This window comes from Mustela lutreola, chromosome 1 (genome assembly GCF_030435805.1).
Source record: "Mustela lutreola isolate mMusLut2 chromosome 1, mMusLut2.pri, whole genome shotgun sequence".
NCBI lineage: Eukaryota > Metazoa > Chordata > Mammalia > Carnivora > Mustelidae > Mustela > Mustela lutreola.
The window spans coordinates 246,955,142-246,982,102 of NC_081290.1; the positions used below are offsets into that span (position 1 = coordinate 246,955,142).

At 37.7% G+C, this 26,961-nt stretch overlaps 1 protein-coding gene and 1 long non-coding RNA gene across 6 annotated transcripts in view; one reads left to right on the forward strand and one right to left on the reverse strand.

The window, feature by feature from the left end:
• The window catches only part of PIK3C2A (phosphatidylinositol-4-phosphate 3-kinase catalytic subunit type 2 alpha), a 171,189-nt gene that overhangs the window by 69,870 nt on the left and 74,358 nt on the right, over positions 1–26,961 (reverse strand). For all 5 annotated transcript variants that reach the window (XM_059137403.1, XM_059137396.1, XM_059137390.1 and 2 more), the window contains one exon: positions 8,204–9,338. In XM_059137403.1, the coding sequence (XP_058993386.1) occupies positions 8,204–9,274 (1,071 nt within the window). In that variant the 5' untranslated portion in view covers positions 9,275–9,338. The remainder of the gene's footprint in view (positions 1–8,203; positions 9,339–26,961) is intronic.
• Positions 119–12,357, forward strand: LOC131809960 (uncharacterized). Its single transcript, XR_009345349.1, has 3 exons — positions 119–209; positions 4,392–4,468; positions 12,021–12,357. It is a non-coding gene; the product is annotated as an uncharacterized LOC131809960 (long non-coding RNA).

The following is a 26,961-nucleotide window of genomic DNA, read 5'->3' on the forward strand; positions in this document are numbered from 1 at the left end:
AATATTAATCTCATCCAGAAACACCCTCAGACAACCCCAGATTAATGTTTGACCAAATGTCTGAGCACAATCAAAGGGACACATAAAATTAACTATCAGAGCATCTCAACCACAGAGAACCAAGGAGTCATATCACTGCAGGAATGTAGAGCAGTAGCTTTCAACCTAACTTGGAGCCTCAAAATTAAGCACCAACCAAGAGAGTAAAGGTAAGAGATATTAAAGACAACAAGAGCAAAACCTTGGAGAAAAGCCTATGTTTAGAAGCTAGACAAAGAAAAAGGAGGATTACAGGAAAGAAACTAGGAAGTAGATTTAACTAGAGCACAAAAAAGAAGTTTCAAGGAAAGGATGCAGTCAGCTGTTTTAAATGAAGCAAAAGAGTTGGACAATGATTCTGCTCACTAGATTGGCAATTAGTATTCATATTACCAGAAACAAGTTACTGCAATACAATGAAAACAGGAGACTGTAAAGGCAGTAACTACAAATTCTTCTTTAAAGAGTAATGGGGGACGCCTGGGTGACTCAGTTGGTTGGACAACTGCTTTCGGCTCAGGTCATGATCCCGGAGTCCCGGGATCGAGTCCTGCATCAGGCTCCCAGCTCCATGGGGAGTCTGCTTCTCCCTCTGACCTTCTCCTCGCTCATGCTCTCTCTCACTGTCTCTCTCTCAAATAAATAAATAAAATCTTTAAAAACAAAACAAAACAAAATAAAGAGTAATGGTAGAAAATAATCTGGGGAGACAAAAACAAGAAAAGAGGTGGAAGAATTAAGTTTTAAAAAAGTGAAAGAATAGCTCCCCCAACCAAACCAGAAAGATGAGGCAAATCTGAGGTGGGCAAATGCATACAAAAAATGGTCCTAACCTCACTAGTTTAAAAAAAAAAAAAGTAGTTAAGGTCATCCACCAGAGGAGGTGGAAAGGGTGGATTAAAGAAAGTGATGAAGGTTTGAAATAATGCACAAAACTCTACCAGTATATACTTTTCAAAACAGTTTTAAGAATGGGAAAGCTTTACGCCTACACAGATGCAAGGTTCATGCCAGATTGTCCCAGAAATTAGACTGAACACAACACCAAATTTTCTTTTTTAGAAGATTTTATTTGACAGAGAGACATGGTTTAGAGAGGGAACACAAGCAGGGGGAGTAGGAGAGGGAGAAGCAGGCTTTCTGCTGAGCAGGGAGCCCGATGCCGGGCTCAATCCCAGGACCCTGCGATGACCAGAGCTAAAGGCAGGCTCATGACTGAGCCACTCAGGAGCCCCCTAAATTTTCAATAAATATACTTTAAGTGTTATGTGTGTGTAAATATTATATGTCTATAACAGTCACTATTTGGAACAAAGTTAATCACTTCTTTATATGAATTTTTAAATAGTTTTAAAAAAATACTTCACTAAGCTATTGAAATAGTTTACTACGATCAGCTAGACAATGAAAATCATGTTGTTCAGTATTCCCTCTTACTTGGGGGCACGTGGGTGGTTCAGTCAGTTGAGCATGTGACTTTTGATTTTGGCTCAGGTCATGATCTCAGGGTTATAGATCAAGCCCCAAAACATGCTTCAAACTTCAGTGTGGAGTGTGCTTGGGATTCTCCTCTCCCTCTGCCCCCCACCACCCTATGAAATAACTAAAATCTTAAAAAAAAAAAATTTCTCCTTGTTTAAAATTAATGATAGAGATTCTGCCAATGGGGTATATAAACGCTTATAATGTTAATATAGTTAACTTTTAGAAAGAACTAAAACCCATAGAACTTTGCAAAGCCAGTTCTATGAAAATAATTTGATTACTAAAATCTTTGCAATCTGCTCAAAATAGCTAAATTTATAGCTATTAACTGAAGGTCTGATTTAAACTTAAGTTGCCATAAGACAAATTTTAAATTCTATGCTGCCTTTTCCTGGTATTGGTCACAAAAATTTGAACCAAAGCCTTTAGATTATGAACAAAAGACACTAAAAGGAAACAGGAAGTAAGCTTGCTGAGTAAGAAAAATACTCTTTTACCACAAAGCATAAATTCTTAGAGGAAATGAATACTTCAGCATGTAAAGTAATTATAAAGAATACGCACTGCTATCCCCTCCAAGATATGACTATAAGGGAAAAGTGTTAAAATAACCTGCTAGAAACCATCATTATTAAATGACTACTTATAAGTTCTACAGTCAATGTTTATTTTATTTTTTTTAACTTTTTTTTTAAAGATTTTATTTATTTATTTGACAGAGAACATAAGTAGGCAGAGAGGTAGGCAGAGAGAGAGAGAGAGAGAGAAGCAGGCTCTGCACTGAGCAGAGAGCCCGATGCGGGGCTCGATCCCAGGACCCTGGGATCATGACCTGGGCTGAAGGCAGAGGCTTTAACCCACTGAGCCACCCAGGTGCCTCCTACAGTCAATATTTAACTATATTATCTGCCTCCTTCAATTTTCTTCCTCATCGGTCCTTGTTCTATCTTCTGAAACAATGGACTTTAAAATTAAGTTACTAACTTGAATTTCTCAATTCACATCAAAAAATATAAATAGGATTTGCTTAACTTTAACCTTTTTATAAAACTTTCAGAACCTGCTGCCACTTATCTGTTAAAATCTAGCACAAAAATGCTACTTACTATAGCACAAAGGTAATATACTTGATATACTGTGAAATTTAGTATATCACTATTTCATCTTTTTTACAATACCATGATTTTCAGTTATCCTACTTCCTGAATTGGTTTGAGAAACTATATCCACACTACAAAACTTTATTATTTTTTTTTAAGATTTTACTTATTTGAGGGGCGCCTGGGTGGCTCAGTGGGTTAAGCCGCTGCCTTCGGTTCAGGTCATGATGTCAGGGTTCTGGGATCGAGCCCTGCATCAGGCTCTCTGCTCAGCAGGGAGCCGGCTTCCTCCTCTCTCTCTGCCTGCCTCTCTGCCTGCTTGTGATCTCTCTGTAAAATAAATAAGTAAAATCTTAAAAAAGAAAAAAAAAGGTTTTACTTATTTGAGAGAGAGAGTAAGAGAGATCATAAGCAGGAGGGAAGAGTAGACGGAGCAGCAGACTTCCTGATGAGCAAGGAGGCCAATTCGGGACTTGATCCCAGGACTCTGGGATCACGACCTGAGCTGAAGGCAGATGCTTAACCCTCTGAGCAACCCAGGTGCCCTCAAAATACAAAACTTTCAGAGAAAGAAAAAAGTCCAGTTCCTCTTGCATGGGAACTTTCCAAACTTTAAGTATTACTCCGGAAATGTATCCCAGAACTCATCCAGTTTAACTGATAAGGGACAGAAACAAAAAAATGTTCACCTTTAGCCCAGAAGGCTTACCGATAGCCTGCACAGTTTCAAAAAGGTTGCTATATTCTTCAAGAGTCTCATGTAAATCTCACCAATAAATAATATCAAACTGAATGATAAGCACCATAGAAATATTATGAAAGTAGTTTTATGAGTAGAAATTCAAAGACATCTAATGATTTAATACTCCCTGCACATCCCCTCCCCCTTGAGCACTAAGCATATAACCACCAGTTTCATACAAGTTAAGCTCTTTTTTGCCCAGGGGTCCTATCCCCATTCTAATTAAATAAACCAAGCTGCACCAAACATCTCAAGAATTCTTGTCACACTCAACGATCCCGCAACATAACCATCTTTATTTCACAGATGAAGAAACTCAGATCCACGAAGTGACTTATCTTCAATTAATATTCTCTTCAAAAAATAAAAAAAAATAATCTTCTTCAAGCAAAACATTTCCAATCTTTTCAATGGTTCCTTAAAAGACTTAGCTTCTAGCTCCTGAAAACTGCAGATGTCTCTTTTCAAGACATACCCTAGTTTGCCAGTGGTCCCTCTTTGAATGTGGTGCTCAGACAAAATTATTAAATGGGATTTTAGTAATTTTTTTTAAGATTTTATTTATTTGACAGAGAGAGATCACAAGTAGGCAGAGAGGCAGCCAGAGAGAGAGGAGGAAGCAGGCTCCCTGCTGAGCAGAGAGCCCAATGCGGGACTCGATCCCAGGACCCTGGGATCATGACCCGAGCCAAAGGCAGCGGCTTAACCCACTGAGCCACCCAGGCGCCCACTAAATGGGATTTTAATAATGAAATGATTAACAACTGCATTCCTCAGCCAGGCTGCAGTTAGACTCCTTTAAGACTGGGCAGGTAGCCTAAGCCCCCTCAATACAGAAATAGTGCCATTTAGTAAAGCTGTTGATACATACATTCTAGAAATCAAGCTCCCATCTGAGTGCTCAGCTGTTCAAGTCATGTTATTTTTGCTTACCTCGCTTATTAGCACTCATGTTTCTCATACAGTTTGCTTACTCCTTGATCCTTAACCCCCACCCCAACTGAAACTTTTTTTTTTTAACATAGGCTCCACACCCAGCATGGAGCCCAAATTGGGCCTCAAACTCATGACTCTGAGATCAAGACCTGAGCTGAGATCAAGGGTAAGACACTCAACTTGACTGAGCCACCTAGGTGCCCGCCCCATACTTAAAGCAAAATCTAACAGGTTTCTGTTAAAACTGATGCTTAGAAGCCTAGTTAATTCTTTTTTTTGAAGAATTTATTTATCTGAGAGATAGGAACAGAGAAAGCAACAGAAAGCACAAGCAGGGAGGACAGGGAGAAGCAGGCTTCTTGCTGAGCTGGAATAATGTTTCCTTTAGGATAAATGACTTTCCAATCCTGAGAAAGTTAGAATTTGAGGGCGCCTGGGTGGCTCAGTGGGTTAAGCCGCTGCCTTCAGCTCAGGTCATGATCTCAGGGTCCTGGGATCGAGTCCCGCATCGGGCTCTCTGCTCAGCAGGGAGCCTGCTTCCCTCTCTCTCTCTGCCTGCCTCTCTGTCTACTTGTGATCTCTCTCTGTCAAATAAATAAATAAAATCTTTAAAAAAAAAAAAAAAAAAAAGAAAGTTAGAATTTGAGACAGATAATGAAATAAACCAGTCATTTATAAATATTTTATTAAATTCAAGATAATCTATGTATTGTGGTCATAATGCATATATTGTAGAGATGTGAATACATACATACAAAGGTGTGATGCAAGGAGCAGGATTATTTCAAAGTGACTTGGATGCTCATTCAGAATTGCATGGACAATCAAGGGCTTTCTGTCTACCAGTGGGAGGACTAAGTCTACACTTAGCTCCCTACAAGACTAGCAGCTTCCTTTTCTCTGATAGCAGACACTGCAACTTTCCACAGTTCCTGAGATCTGTAAGTTCTAGGCAGCTGCCCTTCCCAAACAATTCCTGAAAACAGCTGAAATCCCTAATCCCTCATGCTTCACCCATAAAAAGAAGACCCACACTTGGGGAGGGATCTCTCCGCTGGAACACTGACTGAAATGTGAATCCGGCAGTGACCAGACCTGAGCAGGATAGGCTGTTTTAACTATTTAAAAACGTGCAATTCACTGGCTTTCAGTACATTCACAATGTTGTTGTGTGGTCACCACCACTATGATAAGAACACTGAAATGGTCTAATTCCTTTTTTTTTTTTTTTAAGATTTTATTTATTTATTTGATAGAGAGAGATCACAAGTACGCAGAGAGGCAGGCAGAGAGAGAGGAGGAAGCAGGTTCCCTGCTGAGCAGGAAGCCTGATGCCATGGGGGGCTCTGGGATCACGCCCTGAGCCGAAGGCAGAGGCTTAACCCACTGAGCCACCCAGGCACCCTGAAATGGTCTAATTCTAGAACATTTTCATCACCCCCCAAACCCTGCACCTACTAAGCAATCATCTTCATTCCTACCTTCCCACACCCCTGGAAAATACTGGTCTGCTTCCTTTCTCTCTGGATTTGCCTTCTCTGGACATATGATATAAAATGAATCATACAATACATGGTCTTTTCTATCTTGCTTCTTTCATTTATGTTTTTATAGTTCATCTATTATATATACTTCACTCTTTTTTTGTAGGCAATATTCCACTGTATGAACATAACACTTTGGTTTACCCATTTATCAGTTAATTGGGGTTATTTCCAACTTGGGACTATTATGAATAAAGTTGCTAAAACCAATCTAATTTGTAGAATGAGCAAATGATTTAAACAGACATTTCTCCAAAAATGATATACAAATGGCCAATTAAGCACATGAAAAGATGCTCATCATTAATCAGGAAATGTAAATCAAAACCACAATGGTATGCTTCCTATCCATCAGGATGGCTTAATCTAAAAAATGGAAAATAACAGTACTGGCAAGGATGTGAAGAAACCGGAACTCTCAAACATTGCTGGTGGGATGTAAAATGGTGCAACCACTATGGAAAGAAGTTTGGTAATGCCTCAAAAAGCTAAACAGAATTACCAGCAACTCCTCTTCTAGGTATATTCCCCCTCCGCCCCTGCTTTTTTTTTTATTGGATGACTCATGGCTTAAAGTTTCCCCTTCTCCTTTTAAATACTTTAGAAAATGACTGCTATTTTGTAAAAACAAAAACCACAACAAAATGATAGAGATATTAAAAGAAAATAATTTGACACTGTATTTAGGATTCCAATTTAAAATGTATAATTAACTTGCGATTTTTTAAAGTATAAAGAGATTATGTGACTGAATTTATAAATATTGAAAAACTTAAAAGAGCTTAACATATTCTTAGTGTGAGCTATAGTCAAAATACATTTATAAAACACTATATCTGGCAAAAAAGAGGAAATTAAGATTTTCCTCTTTCTTCTGATAATGTCCTCATCTTTTTTCCTAAGCTTCCTTACTACCTGCTTCTTTCTCCAAAATGGCTTTTCAAAGTCACAATTCAAGATACACCCATCCAAAATCATGCAAAATTCGATTATTCGTGGGTGAAGGGATGGGGTAACTGGATAATGGGCATTAAGGCACGTGATGTGAGGAGCAACTGATAAATTATTGAACACGACATCTGAAACTAATGGTGTACTATGTGTGGGCTAATTGAATTTAAAATTTTAAATTTTTTTTTTAAAGATTTTATCCATTTATTCAACAGAAAGAGAGAGTAAGCACAAGCAGGGGAAATGGCAGGCAGAGGAAGAAGGAGCAGGCTCCCCACCAAGCAAGGAGCATGACTAGGGGCTCCATCCCAGGACCCCAGGATCATGACCTCAGTTGAAGGCAGATGCTCAACTGACTGAGCCACTCAGGCAACCCTAACTGAATTAAAAAAATAAAAATAAAAATTTGCAGGATGCCTGGATGGCTCAGTCAGTTAAATGTCTGCCTTTGACTTGGGTCATGATCCCTGGGTCCTGTGATCGAGTCCCGCATCAAGATTCCTGCTCAGCCAGGAGTCTGCTTCTCCCTCTACCTGATGCTCGCTTGGTTGCTCTTTCTCTGGCAAATAAATAAAATCTTTAAAAAAAAAAAAAATTCACTTCTCCTTCCCTAAAGGCTAGTCGGTTACCAGCACCTAAAGAGTAGTTAAGGGCTGATCTAATTAGCCAAATGCTATAATTCACATTAAGGGGAGAATGAGGCTTAAATATTCCCAAGATCCATAGATATAGGAGCAAAATAGAAATCTGTAATGATATACTGTATTTTGAAAGGAGAAGTCTAAACCCTGCTGCCTCTCTTCTAAGGAAGACATCCTTTCCCAGCTACCCTTAACTAATTTTACAGATAGTAAGATGATATGAACTCGGCAACTACACCACATAGGCTATAGTTCCATTCTTGACTTTTATCAATATAGGTGTTTAAAGAGAGACTTCATTGGCTTTTACTTCCCTTCCTCTTGCTCTTCCATTCATTCATTCATTCACAGTTAAAATCAACAAAATAATATATGGGAAAATTTCCATAATGGGGTTAAAACCCAAAATTCCTTGTTTACCCTGAAAAATTAAAGAGATAAGGAAGAGAAAGAAGGACCATGTATAATGAGAGGACAGGGAGAGACATAAAAATTATCTTAAATAAGAACTTATCAGTGACAGCCAGTTCCTTGATTAGGTTTTTAAATTTATAATCCTATTAAAAATATTAATAGCAACTAATTATTCAATTGACCTAAACACATTTAATTCTTTCCCATACAATCTAAGATTCACAGCACATTTAAGAATAAAGAAACTAGATTCAAAATGAGAAACAGTTCTTTTACCTAATAAATTATATACTTAACGTGAATTCTGTGTTATACTACTAAGTTTGAGAAGTTAGTAAGAAAAGACTATACCTGAGATACTTGGCCCTGGACTTTTGTAAACTGAGTTGTTCGAATATTTAAAGACTGGCTTCTTGTTACTGTTGCCCCAGAAGGAGATTTTCCATTCACCTTACTTTCAAGGTGACCACTTGTTGGTGATCGCTCTTCAAGAAGAACAGCATCCCAAGGATCCTCTGCCAGTAAACCTGGAATACTTTTCTCTTCTTCATGATCTAATACCTCTACATTGTCCACCTTAGGTTTACTTAGGGGATCCAAGTCTAACCAGTCAAATTTACTTATATCTTCAGACTTTGGAGATACCTGTAGATTGTTGACTGTTGCTTTTGGATCTGTGATCTCCAAATCAGTCCTTGCTTTTCCATTTTTTAAAAATTCTGATGTACTAGCTATTTTGTCAAACAGCTTTGCCATGTCAGGACTGACTACTGGACGATAGACAGGTAAGCTTCCCTGTGGATGAAAGGGCGTGGCAGGTGTCAAAGGGTATGAAAAATATGGAGACTGTCCTGGGAAAGTTAAATATATAGGTTCTGTGGATGGAAAAGCAGGCATTCTTGGATTGAAGCCATTTTGGAATACAGTCTGTTTACTGCTGTAAGTTGACTGATAAATAGAAGGTAAAGTGTAAGTGGAAGGCCCAGATAATCCAGGTGGCCACTGTCCTCTCTGAATAGTAGGTCTAAGATAGACCTGTGTTGAAAATGAAGGGCTCAGAACAGGAGTAACTGGCAAGACAGGTGTTTTCCTAGTTTCGAAACTGTCATCCAGCAATAGTTTCTCAAGTTCAGCTTGGGTAAGCTTTTCTACATCAATATCTACTACTCTTTTTTGGGTATCAGATTCAGGAAACACCATGAGATCATAATCCTGTTTGTTATAAACTTGTGCTTTTTGTCTGGTGTTGCTTGACAACTCAAAGCCTCTCTGATGATCAGTCACTCGTCTATCCTTTTGCAGTTTTGCTAAAGCTTCTGCTTCCATCTGTAATGCTTCTTCTTTGTCCACTTCTTTTGTTCTTGTTGGTTCCAAATGTGATGAACACTGTTTAAATCCATTATTGCTGGATATCTGAGCCATGTCCACTTAAAAGACCAAACCTTCCCTAATATATTTTTTCTTGTAGCTTCCAAGATGGCAAGACCTATACATAAAAATAAACATAAACCTCAATTAGATTTTTTAAAAACACAAATAGATTTATTTTGTTTGTAACCTACCTCATATGATTTAGGATTTAAAGCCACTTACACAAAAACAACCAAATAAAATAAAATGAACAGTTGTGGGACATCTGGGTGAAGGAACATTTTAAAAATATCTACACAATGCTGGGTTAAGGGATATGTTAGTCATACATGACTTTACCTCATTCCCTGACCTAACAGGAAAGCTAGCACTGTAAATGAACTTAAGAACCTTTCATTTTAGGTGTCTCAGTGGCTGCTGTTAACCAATGGCACTTTCCCCAGGACTCTTGGCACAAAACAATTTAAGGGCTAGTCACATATTGCCAAGAGTTTGAATAGGGCTTACTGTTATGCAAATAGCAAGTTCAAATGGTCTCAATCTTTTGCTATTTGTTAAATTACTCATAAGCCAATTAACAATAAAAGTACTCAATATCTAATCAATAAAATCAAGGAACTATTATCAAAACACATATGAAAAATTGATTAAGGGGTTATAGTATTCTATAACTATTAATGTATAATGTAACAAAGATCAGAAAAATAAGAGTATTAAAGCTACAAGAAGTTGCAATACTCCTCTCAAAGGTTAAATTATGGCTGAATTTGTCAGTTTTGACCACACTTCTATTGGGTTATCTGAAGTTAAATCATTAGTTGTAAAACTGGGGTATCTGGCTGGCTCAACTGGTGGAGTATGCAACTCTTGATCTCACTAAGCCCCATACTGGGCACAGAGTTTAAGAAAAGAGTTATAATCTTAAAATTCTTCCTTTTTAAATTGCTAAAATATCTATTCATAAGCTATAAGAAATAGTTTATTAAACTATCTCATCAGTTAGTTCATAAAAATCTGTAGTCTTCTTAAGATAAACATAGTTCAGATCAAAATTACTGTATGAAGCAATATAACCAGTTAAAGGGTTAGTTAGCTACTGTGTAACAGGGCACATTTCTTGCTTTTCTTATCAATACGAATCAGGGATTAATTATGGGTCTGGAGTCACATCAGCTTGATTTATGAAGCTGTAAGAACTTGGGGAAGTGAAAACTTTCCCACATGCCTTAGTTTCCTAACTTTTTTAAAACAATATTTTATTTATTTATTTCACAGACAGAAATCACAAGTAGGCAGAGGCAGGCAGAGAGAGAGAGGGGAGGAAGCAAGCTCCCCGCTGAGCAGAGGACCCTGGGATCATGATCTGAGCTGAAGGCAAAGGCTTTAATGCCCCAGTTTCCTAACTTTTAAAATGAGAAAGTATCTATCTCCTAAATTAGAAGGATTAAATGAAACAATTCAACTGAAAAGTGCTTATTATTCACCTTGAACATAAGCATTAAATAAATCACATCTATTATTAATCTAAACTGATTTGAGATTCACCTAGTTTGAACACCTAGAAATCAAGGGAGCGGGCGCCTGGTGGCTCAGTGGGTTAAAGCCTCTGCTTTCAGCTGAGGTCATGATCCCAGGGTCTTGGGATCGAGCCCCATATCTGGCTCTCTGCTGGGCGGGGAGCCTGCTTCCCATCCCCCCTCTCTGCCTGCCTCTCTGTCTACTTGTGATCTCTGCCTGTCAAATAAATAAAATATTAAAAAAAAAAAAAGAAATCAAGGGAGCTCTTACTTACATCCTTTTTCTAGCACAGTGCTTGTCTATAGTATATACAAAATATAAGTTTAAGGATAGGAGGTAAGGAAACACTCAAAGTGATTTCAGATTAATGTAAAACAAATGAAAATCCAAAGTGCTGAGGTAAAACTAAATGAAAAAATTACTAGTGATGAGGACATAAAGAGATATTCAAGGAAGACATCCTTTGCAAGTCTTTTTATACAACTATAGTTGAACTTCTTTTTTTTTTAAAGATAATTTTTCAGAGGGAGAGTGAGAGCGAGCACAGGCAGACAGAGTGAAAGGCAGAGTCAGAGGGAGAAAGCAGGCTCCCAGCGGAGCAAGGAGCCCGATGTGGGACTCGATCCCAGGATGCTGGGATCATGACCTGAGCTGAAGGCAGCTGCTTAACCAACTGAGCCACCCAGGCGTCCCTATAGTTGAACTTCTGAGGCATTTCACTGAAAAGCTTTTCCATATTTTTCCCTTCTGTGGTAGACTGCAAAACTAGGCACAAGGCACACTTAAATTTGTATACTTCATTGTACGCAAACATCTCATCAAGAAAAACTGTAAAGATACTGACTTTTACTAAATATATACAGACTACGTAGAGGAAAAAACTGACATCTACTATTTACTCTGAAATTCAACAAAAAGTAATATAAGTTAATTAGCTGAGAGAGGGATAGATGGATAAACATGTGCTAAAGCAAGTACAGGAAAATATTAATAGAACAATCTAGTTGGTAAGCATATGGGTATTCACTTTGAATTCCTTTCAACTTGGCCGCATGACTGAAAATTTTCACAAAATGTTGGATGGGGAAGAAGAGGTACAAATTCCTCCCACTTCAGCACACACTTCCCCTTTATAAAGTTACTTCGCTTCTCCTCCCATAAAGGGTGGAAGTCTAGTTCTCTGTGTGACTTGCTTTGTCCAATACAATATAAAAGAAGTGACACTGTGGGAGTTCCAAGTTCATGAGAGCCTGACTGCTTCATCTCTTCCTTTTTTCAGTGCAGCCACTGCCATGGGAAGGCTCATAGTCAATGAGAGAGCACTAGGAGAAAAAGGTCCAGTCAACAGTCATCACCAACCAGCAAATACGAGCAAAGCCACCACCTTATCATCCACAGTCCAAATGGCCACATCCACATTACTGACCCAAGACAAGACAGCAGAAAAAACCACCTACCCTGAGTTCAAGCCAAATTGCTAACCCACAAAATCATTTTGGAATGAATGGCTTAGTACATAGCAACAGATAACTGGTCAATCTTTCTCACTTTCAGAAAGCAAAAGCCAATTACCAATTTAACAGCAAATTTCCATCTTAACTTTCACAGCCACCACTACCACCTTCCTTCAAGTATCCTTAGAGAATGAACAGTTCCCTTTTCCTTCCTAAATCCTTTCCTTTTATATCCTTAATCCCCCTGAATTCCCCTACTTATCAGTGATTGCCTCCTCTGCATTATTTTCTCTTACTTGCTTCTGCTCCTCTGCCATAAAAATGCTCAAGTTTTATACACACTGAGGTGGAAAAAAATCTTAACATTCCTCTTTAGACTCCAGTAGCTTTCATTTTAATATTCTTTTTTCACTGCCAAAATTCTCAAGTGAGTGACCTAGAAAGTCCTTTCTTTACTCATTCTGCCTTGGAAAAATTATAATTGTCCTTCAGGGCCCAGTGCAAATACAGACACCTGAAACTTTTCTTAAGCAGCTCCTCTTAGAAACTATCTTTTCAGCTCATATAAAACTTCTATCTTAATTTTCATAGACTTTATGCTGTTTTTGCCTCATCAATATCCTTTCTTCTGATAGTAGAAATTATAACTTCCTTTTTGGAATACTGTCATCTCTGTTTTGTTACATCTAGTTCAAATAGGGCTCCAACATCCTTAGTCCTCCCACCCACAACCACATCAGAGGACCTGTCTGGCCACTTAGAGTTAATCCCAAGACTTCTGAAACTATTTGGAAAGGAAGCCTATCACTGAAGCTGCTAAATTTATGGGATTTAAGTCTGGCATCGCTGTGGCCATCTTTGCCGCCCGAGAACAGATTCAAACCAGAAGAGAGCAAAGCTATGATAAATAAAATGGAATAGATTCTGGATATTACATTAAGTGTCGGGATCCAACCCATGTCCAAGACCAGTCTTTTCATTTATGTAAGCCAATAAATTCCTCTGCTTAAGCTGGTTTAAAATTACTTTCTCCCGTGGGGCGCCTGGGTGGCTCAGTGGTTAAGCCGCTGCCTTCGGCTCAGGTCATGATCTCAGGGTCCTGGGATCGAGCCCCACATCGGGCTCTTTGCTCAGCAGGGAGCCTGCTTCCTCCTCTCTCTCTCTCTCTGCCTGCCTCTCTGTCTACTTGTGATCTCTCTCTGTCAAATAAATAAATAAAATCTTTAAAAAAAAAAAATTACTTTCTCCCATAATAACTAAAAAATCTCTTTATACAGAATCTGTAACCTGTATGTCTACCCGATAGTATTGAATAAGCTTAAGTGCAGAGACCTACTTTGTTCTTTCTTCCCTACATTTAAAAAGCACCCAGCTTAATAAATATGGGCCTTAATGAACATGTGGGTTTTTTTTTTTTTTAAGATTATTTATTTATTTATTTGACAGAGTTCACAAGTAGGCAGGGAGGCAGGCAGAGGGAGAGGGGGAAGCAGGCTCTACGCTGAGCAGAGAGCCCGATGTGGGGCTCGATCCCAGGACCCTGAGATCATGACCCCAGCTGAAGACAGAGGCCCAACCCACTGAGCACCCAGGCACCCCTAATGAATATGTGTTTTAAAGAAGGGAGTAAGAGCTATCAGACAGCTTTGAAGAAGAAATTTCAGATGGCACATGACTGGAATATATGAGAGAAAGTTCAACTGCCTGTTACTGAATACCACAACATGGTGTATTTTTCACAAAATCAGATGAATTAGAATAAAACAACATTTTGCAAAGGGAAGCAAATACTGAACTGCAATTCACCTTCCACAGGCATATTGGTAATTTATTTAACCATTTTCCTGGCCACCATATTTGGTAATGATAGGACATTGTTCTGAAAGAGAGAATCAGGATTTTTTAAAGTGAGCTTGAGATAGTTTACTCAAAAGAGCACACTTATTCTAAATTATTTCATATTAATGTTACCTTTTATTTACTGACAAAGGTATAAAATAGTGTGAAAAATATTTTAACAGTGAATATGGCATTTTTTCACATCACTTTATTTGCTTGCCCTATCCCCAGTATTAACCCCAAGCAGAATTTGCTAAAGTAAATTCAACTCTAAGTAGTAAAAGTAAGCTATTAATGGATGATTTACCATATTTTAGCTTTCCAAAAGATTATCATGCATGTATACCCAAAGGTAATAAAGGACTTAAAAGGTTGTCCAAAAGTAACCCAGTGCTTCAGCTATTTTTTTCTGAGGCTGCCATAGTAACATGCTCCATTAATTTTTTTAAACAAAACGTCACTTGATGACAAACATTTAGCAGGATACAATTTTGCACATGCTAATTCAAAATGCAAACTTCAAGGCTAATGTTCTCCTAATTCAAGCTGGAAAAGACAATATAACTAGTTTCTGAATGATGACTGTATACATTCTGCCAAAATTTCCCAACACTGAGTAACCCAGTGATAATCACAAGGCTGTAGCTACTTTAAATTCTTCAAAAGAGGGCAATTAAACTATTCAGTTAAACTTTGGGATACCATTTGCAGACCCAAAAGAATTAATTTAAAAGCTCTTGGCTTCTTTGGTAGACATTCATTTAAAATTTAAATTTAGATCTCAGAAATAAGAAATAAAACAAGCCAGTACTGCTACCCATCTAAATACTTTGTGATCTTGAAATTAAAGGTAAGTAAAAAAAAAAAATAGAGAAAAAAATCATTTGAGTTCAACAATGAAAATATTTCTCATCTAAAATGAAAATGAGGGGCGCCTGGGTGGCTCAGTCAATTAAGTATCTGCCTTCTGCTCAGGTCATGATCCCAGGGTCCTGGGATCCAGTCCTGCATTGAGCTCTCTGCTCAGCAGGGTGCTTCTGCCTCTTCCTCTGCCTGCTGCTCACCCCTGCTTGTGCTCATGCGTGCATGCTCTCTTGCGCTTTCTGAGTCAAATAAATAAATCTTAAATAATAATAAATTAAAAAAATAAAGTGAAAATGAATCTCAAAGAAAATTAAATAATGGCACCCCTATGGAACTGAATACTATGCCACCATTAAAAATAAAATTATTGGGGTGGCTGGTTGGTTCAGTGGGTTAAAGCCTCTGCCTTCGGCTCAGGTCATGTCTCAGGGTCCTGGGATCGAGCCTCACATTGGGTTCTCTGCTTGGCAGGGAGCCTGCTTTCCCCTCTCTCTCTCTGCCTGCCTCTCTGCCTGCTTGTGATCTCTGCCTCTCTGTCAAATAAATGAATAGCATCTTTAATAAATAAATAAATAAATAAATGAAATAACTAACACTACAGTAACCATGGAAAATATTTAAAACTGTAGCAAATATCTACATATCTCTATACATAAATCTACAGACATACACCAATATACGTTGTTTGCATAGATACATAAACACTAAGTGCCAAAAACACTGCTTAAAGCAATGTATTAACTAATTTAATCCTCATAAACTAAGTAGCTACTATTATCTCCAGTATACAAACAAAAAAACTTCATACAAATTATATAATCTGCCCAAGTTCATAGTAGTTAGCAAGTGGTGAGAGAACTCAAATCCAGGCACTGCTAATTTACTATATTTTTATGTTCACAGTTACCTAGAATAAGTGTCTAAACATACCTTATCCTTCATAAATACCAACTTTCTTCCTCAAGGCTAGTTACCTCATTCTGCATTAATAAATTTTATTGTTTAATTCTATCATGAAGCAATTAATGCTATTTAGTTATAACATGTGCCAATTTATTAGTTAATTTATTATCACATGACTAGCAAATTTATCATTTCTTTGAGGGCATGAATTCAGATTTTACTCATCCTCTTCTACTCTACTGTAGTTGTTGAGTGAATGCCTCCATGACTAGGAACTTAAGACACTGTTCTTTTTATCAAAGAGAAGCTCAAATTCTGCAACAAGCAAAGAAATTTAAAAAAAGCGGACTAAAAGAGTTTATTTATTAATGAGTCAACTAAATTTGGGACACCTGTGTAGCTCAGTTAAGTGTCTACCTTCGGCCCAGGTTTTGATCCCAGGGTCCTGGATTCAGCTGGGAGCCTGCTTCGCCCTCTGCCTAACGCTCCCCCTGCTCATGTTCTCAGACAAATAAATAAATAAAATCTTGAAAAAACAAAAAAACTAAAAGTGAAAAATCATGTAGTTGAGTTTAGAATAAACAAGTGGTGGCAGAAAAAAATTATCTTGGAAACTAGGAGGGGAGACGGCAACAGAAAACTAAAAATAGGAGAGGAGGGGGTGCCTGGCTGGCTTAGTCAGTGGAGTGTGTGACTCCTGATCTCAGTCAAGATTGTGAGTTTGAGCCCCATGTTGGGTATAGAGATTACTTAAAAAAGGAAAACTCTTAAATAAAATAAAAATAGGAGAGAAGCATCATCTGTTCTAAAAGGAAGAACTCCAGTAGACAAGATAACATTCTCGAACTATCTCTGATTCATTGAGGAAAAAAATTCAACTGACAAAAGTAATCAAGTACTTTGGTATTAGGCATTATACAACTTTGTCAAAAAGATTAAATGGATGAATGTCCTGGTGTTTGTTGGGTTAGCACTATTCAATGGGAGTGGAATGCATGCCACATACTGAATTTAAAAATTTTTACAACTACATTAACAGAAAGAAGCAGACAAAATTATTAATATTTTATGTAATACAATATATTCAAAATACTGTCATTTCAATAGGTAACCAATATAAAAATATGAATGGGACATTTTACCTTCTTTTTTATAATAAGTCTTCAAAACGCGGTATATATTTTACACTTACACATTTCAACTTAGACTCGCCATATTTCAAGTGCTCAAAAGCTCAAAAGGTGGCAAGTAGACAACTTATGGACAGAATTTAAAAGGAAAGGAACAAAAAGCAGGGTGAACGAGCATCATTAATTTCTGGATAGTAAGGAAAAATTTATTTTCCCAAAGGGAATTCATCCCTTCCCTCAACTCAATAAAGTATCTCCAATGTCTATTAGTTAATTTTCAGGGGAAGAAAAATTTTAGTTCCCTAAATAACATACAGCCTTTTAACTAAGGTCTGTCTTAACCATTATGAGTAAGTTTTGTATTTTTAAAGTATACAATTTCTAATTGTTCTACAATTAACAAACTGTTAACATTTCATAGATAAATTTCATTTCATAGATAAATCAACCAAACAGGATTACAAAATTACGAAAACGTTAACTTATTTAATTGAAGGGGGAAAAAAAAAGAATCATAAAGCCAAACTAACCCAGGGAATTCCAAGTTAACCTCAGTATAAAGAAGGCCATCCCAATATGATTTAAAGCCAGGAAGAGAATATTCAAATATGTATTTATTTTTTTAAAAAAACTTATTTTTGGTAAATAAGCACTACATAATTTATTTACTTCTTCAATAAATATTCATTATTGGGTGTATACTAGATGCTGAAAGCAAAATAAAAAAACAACAACCACCATTGGGGTGCCTAGCTGGCTAAGTAAGAAGAACACACAGCTCTTGGTCTCATGGTCCTAGGGCAGGAGTGACAGACTGGGTGTAGAGATTACTAAAATAAATAAACTTAAAAAAACCTAACTATTAAAAATATCAATGAAAAAACAATAAACATGGGGCGGCCTGGATGGCTCAGCAGGTTAAGCGTCTGCCTTCAGCTCCCTCAGGTCATGATCGCAGGCTTCTGGGACAGAGCCCACAGAGGGCTCCCACCACAGTTTGCTTCTCAGGATGCCTCTGACAATCCCCACTCATGCTCTCTCTCTCTGGAATAAAAAAAATCTTTAAAATAAACAAAAGTTGGGACGTCGGCTCAGGTCATGATCCCAGCGTCCTGGGATCGAGTCCCACATCGGGCTCCTTGCTCGGCAGGGAGTCTGCTTCTCCCTCTGCCTCTGCCTGCCATTCTGTCTGCCTGTGTTCATGCGCTCTCTCTCTCTGACAAATAAATTTAAAAATCTTTAAAAAATAAATAAATAAATAAATAAAATAAACAAAAGTTATACTAAACCTAATATACCAAACTGATTAACACATGCACAGAGAAATAAAAAAATATTCATCATACTAAACCTTTTAAGATACAGTAAGGAGATTTAAAAAAATGCTGTAAATTTTCCTATAAGATTTTATTTATTTATTTGACAGACAGAGATCACAAGTAGGCAGAGAGGCAGGCAGAGGGAGAGAGGGGGAAGCAGGCTCCCTGCTGAGCAGAGAGCCCGATGCGGGACTCGATCCCAGGACCCTGAGATCATGACCTGAGCTAAAGGCAGAGGCTTTAACCTACTGAGTCACCCAGGCACCCCTTACAGCATTATTTTAAAAAAGATTTCTTTCTTTATTTGACAGTGAGAGGGAAAGAGTGAAAACACAAGTAGGGCGAGCGGCAGGCAGAGGGAGAGGGAGAAGCAGGCTCCTTGCTGAGTAGGGAGCCTGGGCTCGATCCCAGGATCCCGGGATCATGACCTGAGCCGAAGGCAGAGGCTTCAACCCACTGAGCCACCCAGGCGCCCCAATTACAAACCAATCTTACTCATGAAATACAAAATACAAAAAGTCCTAAACAAAACAGCAAACCAAACTTAGCTGTAAATACAAAATGCAATTTACCACATCAATAAAGAATTAAAACAGAAAAAGCATATGTTCATCTCAATAGATATTCTTCGCCAACTATGAACAGAAGGGAAGTTCCTTATTTGACCATGAGTAGCAACAAAAATCTTATCTAATGATGAAACCGTGAAAGCTTTGCTTTGACCATGAACAAAAACCAGGATGCCCACCACTACTTCAATGCAACACTTTATAGACTACTAGACAGCACAGAAAAGGAAAATGTAGGATCAAATAGGAAGAAACAAAGTATTATTCCGAGATAGAGTAAAAATTCCAAAGAATATGTAGGTAACAGCAATGCTAGATTTTAGCAAGATTATTGGAAATGATACTAATATATAAAAAATCAATTGTATTTCAGGGCGCCTGGGTGGCTCAGTGGGTTAAGCTGCTGCCTTCGGCTCAGGTCATGATCTCAGGGTCCTGGGATCGAGTCCTGCATCGGGCTCTCTGCTCAGCAGGGAGCCTGCTTCCTCCTCTCTCTCTGCCTGCCTCTCTGCCTACTTGTGATCTCTGTCAAATAAATAAATAAAAATTAAAAAAAAAAAATCAATTGTATTTCTATATATTCATCATAGTTAGACAAGGCAATTTTCAAAACAATTATATTTATAGTAACACACACAGAACCCACTAACTAGCAGTACATGTAACAAGTTGTGGGGGAAAATTATAAAACTTTACTGACAAATACTAGGATTATCTGAATGTAAGGGATAGTTTTCCATGTTCAGAAGCTTGAAAACTTAATTTTGTGAAGATTCCACTTCTCCTGAAATAGATATATAGACTTGATGAAATCCCACTCAAAATTCAACAGCTTTTAAAATAAAATTTGACAAGTTAATTCTAAAATTTATTCAGTAACCAAAATGGCCAAAAGAGCCAAAACCCTCTTGGAAAAGAACAAAGTGGAAACATGTGCTCTACCCAATAAAGATTATAAAAGCAATTTTATTAAAGATAATATGGTATTTATGCAGGAAGAGAAAAATCTAATAAAGAACAGGCTAAGAGGCCAAAAACAGAAACACACCTGCATAGACACCTGACTAAAGACAAGCGGCATATCAGAGCCCAGGGAAAGAACTGTCTTTTCAATAAATGAAGCTAGAACAAATGAAGGGATATGAAACAGATTCCTACTTCCTTCCCTCCTTAAGCAAAATCAACTCAAGGCAAACCAAACGTCTAAATGTGAAAGGAAAAATAGAATCAGAGAAAGGAAAAATTTCTTAAACAAGACAGAAAGCACTAAACATAAGAGGAAAAAAAAAAAAACCTGAACTATAATCCACAACTTTTATTTATCAAAACACACCAAAGAGGATGACAAAAACAAGCCACAAGAAAGGAAGATATCTTTAACACATAACCAAAGAACTCAAATACTAGATTACTAACTTCTACAAATTAAAAAGAAAATCCTAAGAACCTTCGAGTAACATTGCCCACAATAGTCCAAAGTAGAAACGAACCTGGAATTAGTCATTAGATCAGTCTCCAGTTCCTCTCTCATCTCAGGAAGTCAGGGGATGAAACTGAAAGTTCCAACCCTCTAAACATGCCTCAGCCTCTGATGACCAGCCCCATCCTGAAACTATCTAGGGATCTCTGGCACTATTAACCTCATTAGCATACAAAAAGAAACTCTAGAAATTCCAAGGCTTTAGGAGTTCCATGAGAGGAACCAGAACAAAGACCAAATATTTTTTTTTATTATATCACAGTTCATTCAGTGGAATTCTATATAGTAATGCCAATGAACTACAGCTACAAGAAAAAATGAGTAAAATGTAGAAACATGACAAACACATGGATACACAAAAATACATACAATGAGGGGTGCCTGGGTGGCTCAGTGGGTTAAAGCCTTTGCCTTTGGCTCAGGTCATGATCCCAGGATCCTGGGATGGAGCCCAGCATCAGTCTTTCTGCTCAGCAGGGAGCCTGCTTCCTCCTCTCTCTCTACCTGCTTCTCTGCCTACTTGTGATCTCTGTCAAGTAAATAAATAAAATCTTAAAAAAAAAATACATACAATGATTCCAGTCACATAAATTTCAAAAACATGAAAAACTATATTGTTTAAGAATGCTTACATTAAAAAAAAAAAAAAAGAATGCTTACATAATGGTAAAACTGTGAAGAAAAGGAAAGGACTCTCAAAAGTTAGGATAGTGGTTACTCATGGAGGGAGGCAAAGATTCATGACCAAGGGTAAGTATATTAGGGACTTCTGGAATACAAGCAATGTTCTAGTTCGTTACCTACTGACTGGTTATACAGGTGTTTATTTTACAATTACTTGTTAAATAATCATATGCTTTATGCACTTTTCTGTGCATTATTTCATAATAAAATAATCTACTCCCCATATATTTTAAATTTCAGTAGTTTAAATATTTTCATATATTACACATGGTATGTGAAAATTAAACCACCTACAATTAATAGTATGTGGGGGGGTTAAAATTCACATGTGGCAAATTATATGAACACAAGACACTCAACTTTTTAATGTCATAAAAAATATAAATAAGAGCAATATTACCCCTTTTTATTTGCCAATCTTTAGGCTAAGTTAAGGACACTACTCTCATTTATTAAGGGATACAAAGAAAGGGTAATTAAGACTGCAAAAGAAAACAACAAATTACCGTTTCCCAATTTTCACCATCTGTGAATTACTTAACAGGCACTGCACATAACATGATTTATGTTTAAAAAAAAAAAAAAAAAAACTTCACTGCATTTTAAAATACAACTACAATATTTAAAAATAGATACTAAGCAAGAGAGATGACTGCACACTCTCACCATTTTATGTTATATCCAGCAAATTTTTTTTACTTGAATTGAATTAGAAAATCCTAATTTAATTATAGCTCGTCAGGAACGCAGCAATGTTTGATGGTAATTCTATCAGAAAGTTACTGATATGTACATACAATCTTATAGCCTCCACCTTCAACTATTTCTTGAATCTGAGCATTTTTTCTATATATTCCTACTACCATCCTAGACCAACCATCATCTGTTGCCTGGATTATTGGAATAAATACCCAGTCTGTTTCTGCCAACCCTCCACTCTCCACCTTCAGATCACTCTCAACACAGCAGCCAGAATGATACTGAAAAACTAGATCTTTCCACTCAGAACGTTCAACAGTTCTTATCTCACTCAGAAAAAAAAAAAAGGTAAAATCCTTACAACAGCCTACCAGGCACTCTAATATCTGGTCCCCCTATTACTTCTGTAATTCTCCTCTGTGCTACTATCAAACTAACTGCCTTGTTATTCCTCAAATACATTATACTTCTCGCTCAGAACCTTTGCTCTTCTGTTCCCTCTAGACTATTCCGCCCCTGGATAGCTGAATGGCATACCCTCTCACCTTCAAGTGTTCCCTCAGAAGGTGATATCTGAGTTAAGTCCTCCCTGATAATCAAGATAAAACTGCAACTTTCTCTAACTCCACTGTTCATACACTTTGCTTTTTCTTAGCATTTAGCACCATCCAGCATACTACAGATTTTTTTTTTTTTAAAGATTTTATTTATTCGACACAGAGAGAGATCACAAGTAGGCAGAGTGGCAGGCAGAGAGAGAAGGGGAAGCAGGCTTCCTGCTGAACTGAGAGCCGGATGTGAGGCTCTATCCCAGGGCTCTGAGATCACGACCTGAGCTGAAGGCAGAGACTTAACCCACTGAGCCACCCAGGCGCCCCCAGCATACTTAGATTTTACTTATGTATTTTGCTGTCTAGTTTTTCCCCCTCTAGACTATAAGTTTCATGGAGCTAGGATTTATCTGTTAGGCTCACTCTTATACACCCAGCGCCTAGAACAATCCTAGAACAAGCAAGCTTACATTCAAATGTTTGTTAACAAATAAATGAAATTTAATCTAATATGCTCCCGATTAGGAAGCAATTTTTCATTGTAGAGTGCCTCTGTTGCTCTGTAGGATACTTAAAATTACACAGAAATATCTTACTCAAAGTAAGTATTTTAAACTAAGAGATACCATAGATTTTTAACTCTTGTTGCATTCATTTTCATTTAAAGTATTTTGAAGTCATCTTAAAAGTGCCAAATTATAAAAAAAAAAAAAGAAAGAAAGAAAAAAAAAAGTGCCAAACTATAAACCACTAATTTCTTTCTCTGGGGGGAATAAAATAATGTGCGTTACTCTCAGTACTGTTCTTCAGAGCCACATGGTCCTTCCCAGTCAGATCAAAACATACAACTATTTTGAAGTACTTGTGGAAAATAGAGTTCACGCCTGCCTATTGATTAGAAATAGAAGTCTTGGATGCAACAGGGCAATTTCGCTAGAGATGAATCTTGAGGTGTTACCTATATAAAACTAAAGACCTGAAGTCATAAAAGTAGTTGTAATTGCCCTGGGAGAATGTGTTAAGTGAAGAGAATAAAAGAAACAAGGAGGAAATCATAAGGGCCACTAATTCTTACACAGGAAACAAAAGGTCAGAGAAACATAATAGGTATGAAAAATGGTATCAGAGAAATAAGGGAATGCAGTGTCCTAAGAAGAACGTGATTAGTAGTGTCAGAAACTACAGAGAGGTGACACAGGATAAGGGTTGAAAAAGGAAAAAGAAAAAAGAAAAAGAAAACCCTCAAAATCTAAGCTTATTTGTGATTATTTTAATAATAATTTCATTAGATACAATTAACTTATAAAATTCACCCATTTAAAGCATACAATTCAGTTGTTTCCATATATTCAGAACTGTGCAACCATCGCCACTACCAAACTGCAGAAAATGTTCATCATCCCAAAAGAAACACTTTACCCATTACCAGTCCCTCCTCATTTCTCCATCCCACAGACCATCAGCAGTGAAAGTTTTCCAAAGAGAACAATTTGGAGAAGTGCAGAAAACTAAAAAAGTAAGGAATTACAAGTAGCAAAGACATATTATTCTTTCAATTCATTGACAGTAAAAGGAACTCAGACGAGGTATCAGGAATGGCTGTTTAAAATGGTTTAAAAAGGCCTTCAATAGAGTAGATTGATGACAAGAATTCAGGGCACAAAAAGTAATAGATACATAAAACTGGACATTCACACTAGCTTAATTATTGAGTACAGTTGGATATGAATCAGAAGCATGGATGAAGGGTCTTTTCTTGAAAAGGAGAAGACATCTTGCAAAACAGAGATGATAAAGGTAAGGAACTACTAGGTCAATAACTAAAAATGGAGGACTGAGGGGAGCCAATGGTGGAAAGCAGATTTTCACTATCTAAAGTTTGGTAGAGTTTTAAACACTTCATCATTTGTAAGCTTTATTATTTTAAAAGGTAATAAAAATGTAGACAAAGTGGGGCTCCTGGGTGGCTCAGTGGGTTAAAGCCTCTGCCTTTGGCTAAGGTCATGATCCCAGAGTCCTGGAATCGAGCCCCACATCAGGCTCTCTGCTCAGTGGGGAGCCTGCTTCCTCCTCTCTCTCTCTCTGCCTGCCTCTCCACCTACTTGTGATCTCTTTCTCTGTCAAATAAACAAAATCTTAAAAAAAAAAAAAAAAAAAAAACTGACAGAGGGATTTTACTGTTATTAGAATACACAAAGTGGCAAGAAACTGTCTCACTTCAACAATGAAAAACAAGCTAAGTAAGCTTTAAAAAAATACTTTTAAGAGACAGAGAGCAGAGGACACACATTAAAAACCCTAATGAAGGGGTGCCTAACTGACTAGGAATGCCTAGTCAGTTAAGCATCTGCCTTTGGCTCAGGTCGGATCCCAGGGTCCTGGGTTTAAGCCCTGTGTCATGCTCCCTGCTCAGTGGGAAGCCTGCTTCTCCCTCTCCCTCTGCCCTTCTCCTCTACTTGTGCCCCCTCTCTCTCAAACACATAAATAAAATCTTAAAAAAACCCTAATGAATTAAATTCCCAAAAGTGATAAACTTCTTATAGGAGAGGCAGATCCATTGTTATTCTCATCTCTAGTACAGAAGAGCAGGAGGAATGCACTACAGACAGGGATAAGGAAAAAACCGTAAGACTTCTGATGAACACTTTTAACAGTAGTGGGTAGGCTACCCTAACAGATCAGAATTCTGAGGCATGGTGGAGGTAAATCGGAGTGTGAGTGGTCTAAAGCCCTGGATTAAGAATTATAAGGAGCCCCAGGCATGGAACAAGTCTGCACCCACCCACCAAATCTTTCCCTCAAGTCTTCACAGAAACCATACTGAAAGCTGGGGATAAGGCAGAAGAGCTGAAAGAGATCCCCCTTAAGAATGTGGGCCTCCCTAAAATAAAAGGGAATCACCCTCCAACGGCTGGGCAGGTGAGCAGGGAGAAATCCACCTGAGGCATTCCAAGCTTTTAGCTACCAGTGGCTGGGGATGGGGACAGGAGAGCTGACAAAAAGCCCTCAAAAGCATCCTAGGCCTTTATAAAAGATAGATGCCCTCCAGCGGCTGGGCTTAAGGACAGCAAAGCAAAAATCTGAGACACAGAAAACCAAGAACAAAGAAAGCAGAGAACAAAGGGACTTCCCAGCAACTTAAAAAAAAAAAAAAAAAAAAAAAAAAAAAAAAAAAAAAAAGCTAGCAGCTAGGCTGCAAAACAAATCTCTAGAATCAAGTCAGTGCTCAGATCCCAAATCCTTCTGAAGAGAAACTTATCACTGCCACCCAAAGTACTTCAACCCAGAACTGAATCAAATTAAAGTTGCAACAAAACACAGACCCATCTTACTTATAAATCAGACTTTCTCAGTTTAATGACTTGACAGAATAAGGTACATTTAAGTTGTGCTAATATATAATCAAAGATTATGAGATAAAGAAAATGTGACTTGAGGTGCCTGAGTGCCTCAGTCAGTTAAGGGTCTGCCTTCAGCTCTGGTTATGATCCCAGGGTCCTGGAATGGAGCCCCATATCCGGCTTCCTGCTCAGTGGGGAGCCTGTTCCTCCCTCTTCCCTCTGCCTGCCACTCCCCCTGCTTGTGCTCTGTCCAATAAATAAATAAAATCGTTTAAAAAAAGAAAGAAAATGTAACCCATGGTCAAACAGTCAAAATAAACAGATACAGAAAAGGCCCAAACACTGGAATTATCAAACAGGAATTTAGGGTAAAATTACTAATTAGGATGAAAATACTAAATGATCTAGCAGAAAAAATGAAGGAGATGCATGAAGGAAGGGGTGTGGCAGGTTCACCAGAATGATACAAATTACAAAAAAGAATCAAACAAATACTAGAAAAATAAATCAGAAATGAAGAATTAATTAGATGGACTAAAAAGCATTAGAAAAGACTGGTAAACTTTAAGACAAATCAACAGGAAATATCCAAACTATGAGAGAAAAAAAGGAGAAAGATAAACGGGCATGCCTGTTGGACAATTTCAAATGACCCAACATTTATAACTGGAGTCCCAGGAGAGGACAGAAAAGAATAAAACAGAAGAAATATTTGAAAAGAAAATGGCCAAGAACTTTCTGCAAGAGAAGAAAGACACCAACACAAAAAATCTAAGAAGTTTAGAAGCCCGTGGGCGCCTGGGTAGGCTCAGTGGGTTAAGCCTCTGCCTTCTGGCTCAGGTCATGATCTCAGGGTCCTGGGATCAAGTCCCATGAGCCCCACATGGGGCTCTCTGCTCTCTGCTCAGCACCCCCCACCCCCCAGCCTACTTGTGATCTGTCAAATAAATAAATAATATCTTAAAAAAAAAAAGAGAGAGAGAGAAGAAGTAGTTTAGAAGCCCAAGCAGGATAAAAATATACTAGAGAATGAACTTCATGGGATCACAGAGTAATGTAAACAACTACTTAGAAAAAAGTGGTTTTGGTTCTTAATATTTGTGAAGTTAAGGTCAAATGAATCTCATATACAGAGCCTAGTCCTAAAGAAACCTGGCAGGTTTCCATAATGACTTAAAGAATTTAAACCTTTTCTCCAAATTTAGATATGTTTGATATACAGCTATATTTCTAGTTTAGGGTATGACACAATCAAACTCTTAATTTAGACCTGATTTTAGGGTATTAAGGAAGGCACATGTTGTGGTGAGCACTGGGTGTCATACACAAGTAATGCTTTGTTGAACACTACATCAAAAACTAATGATGAATTATATGTTGGCTAACT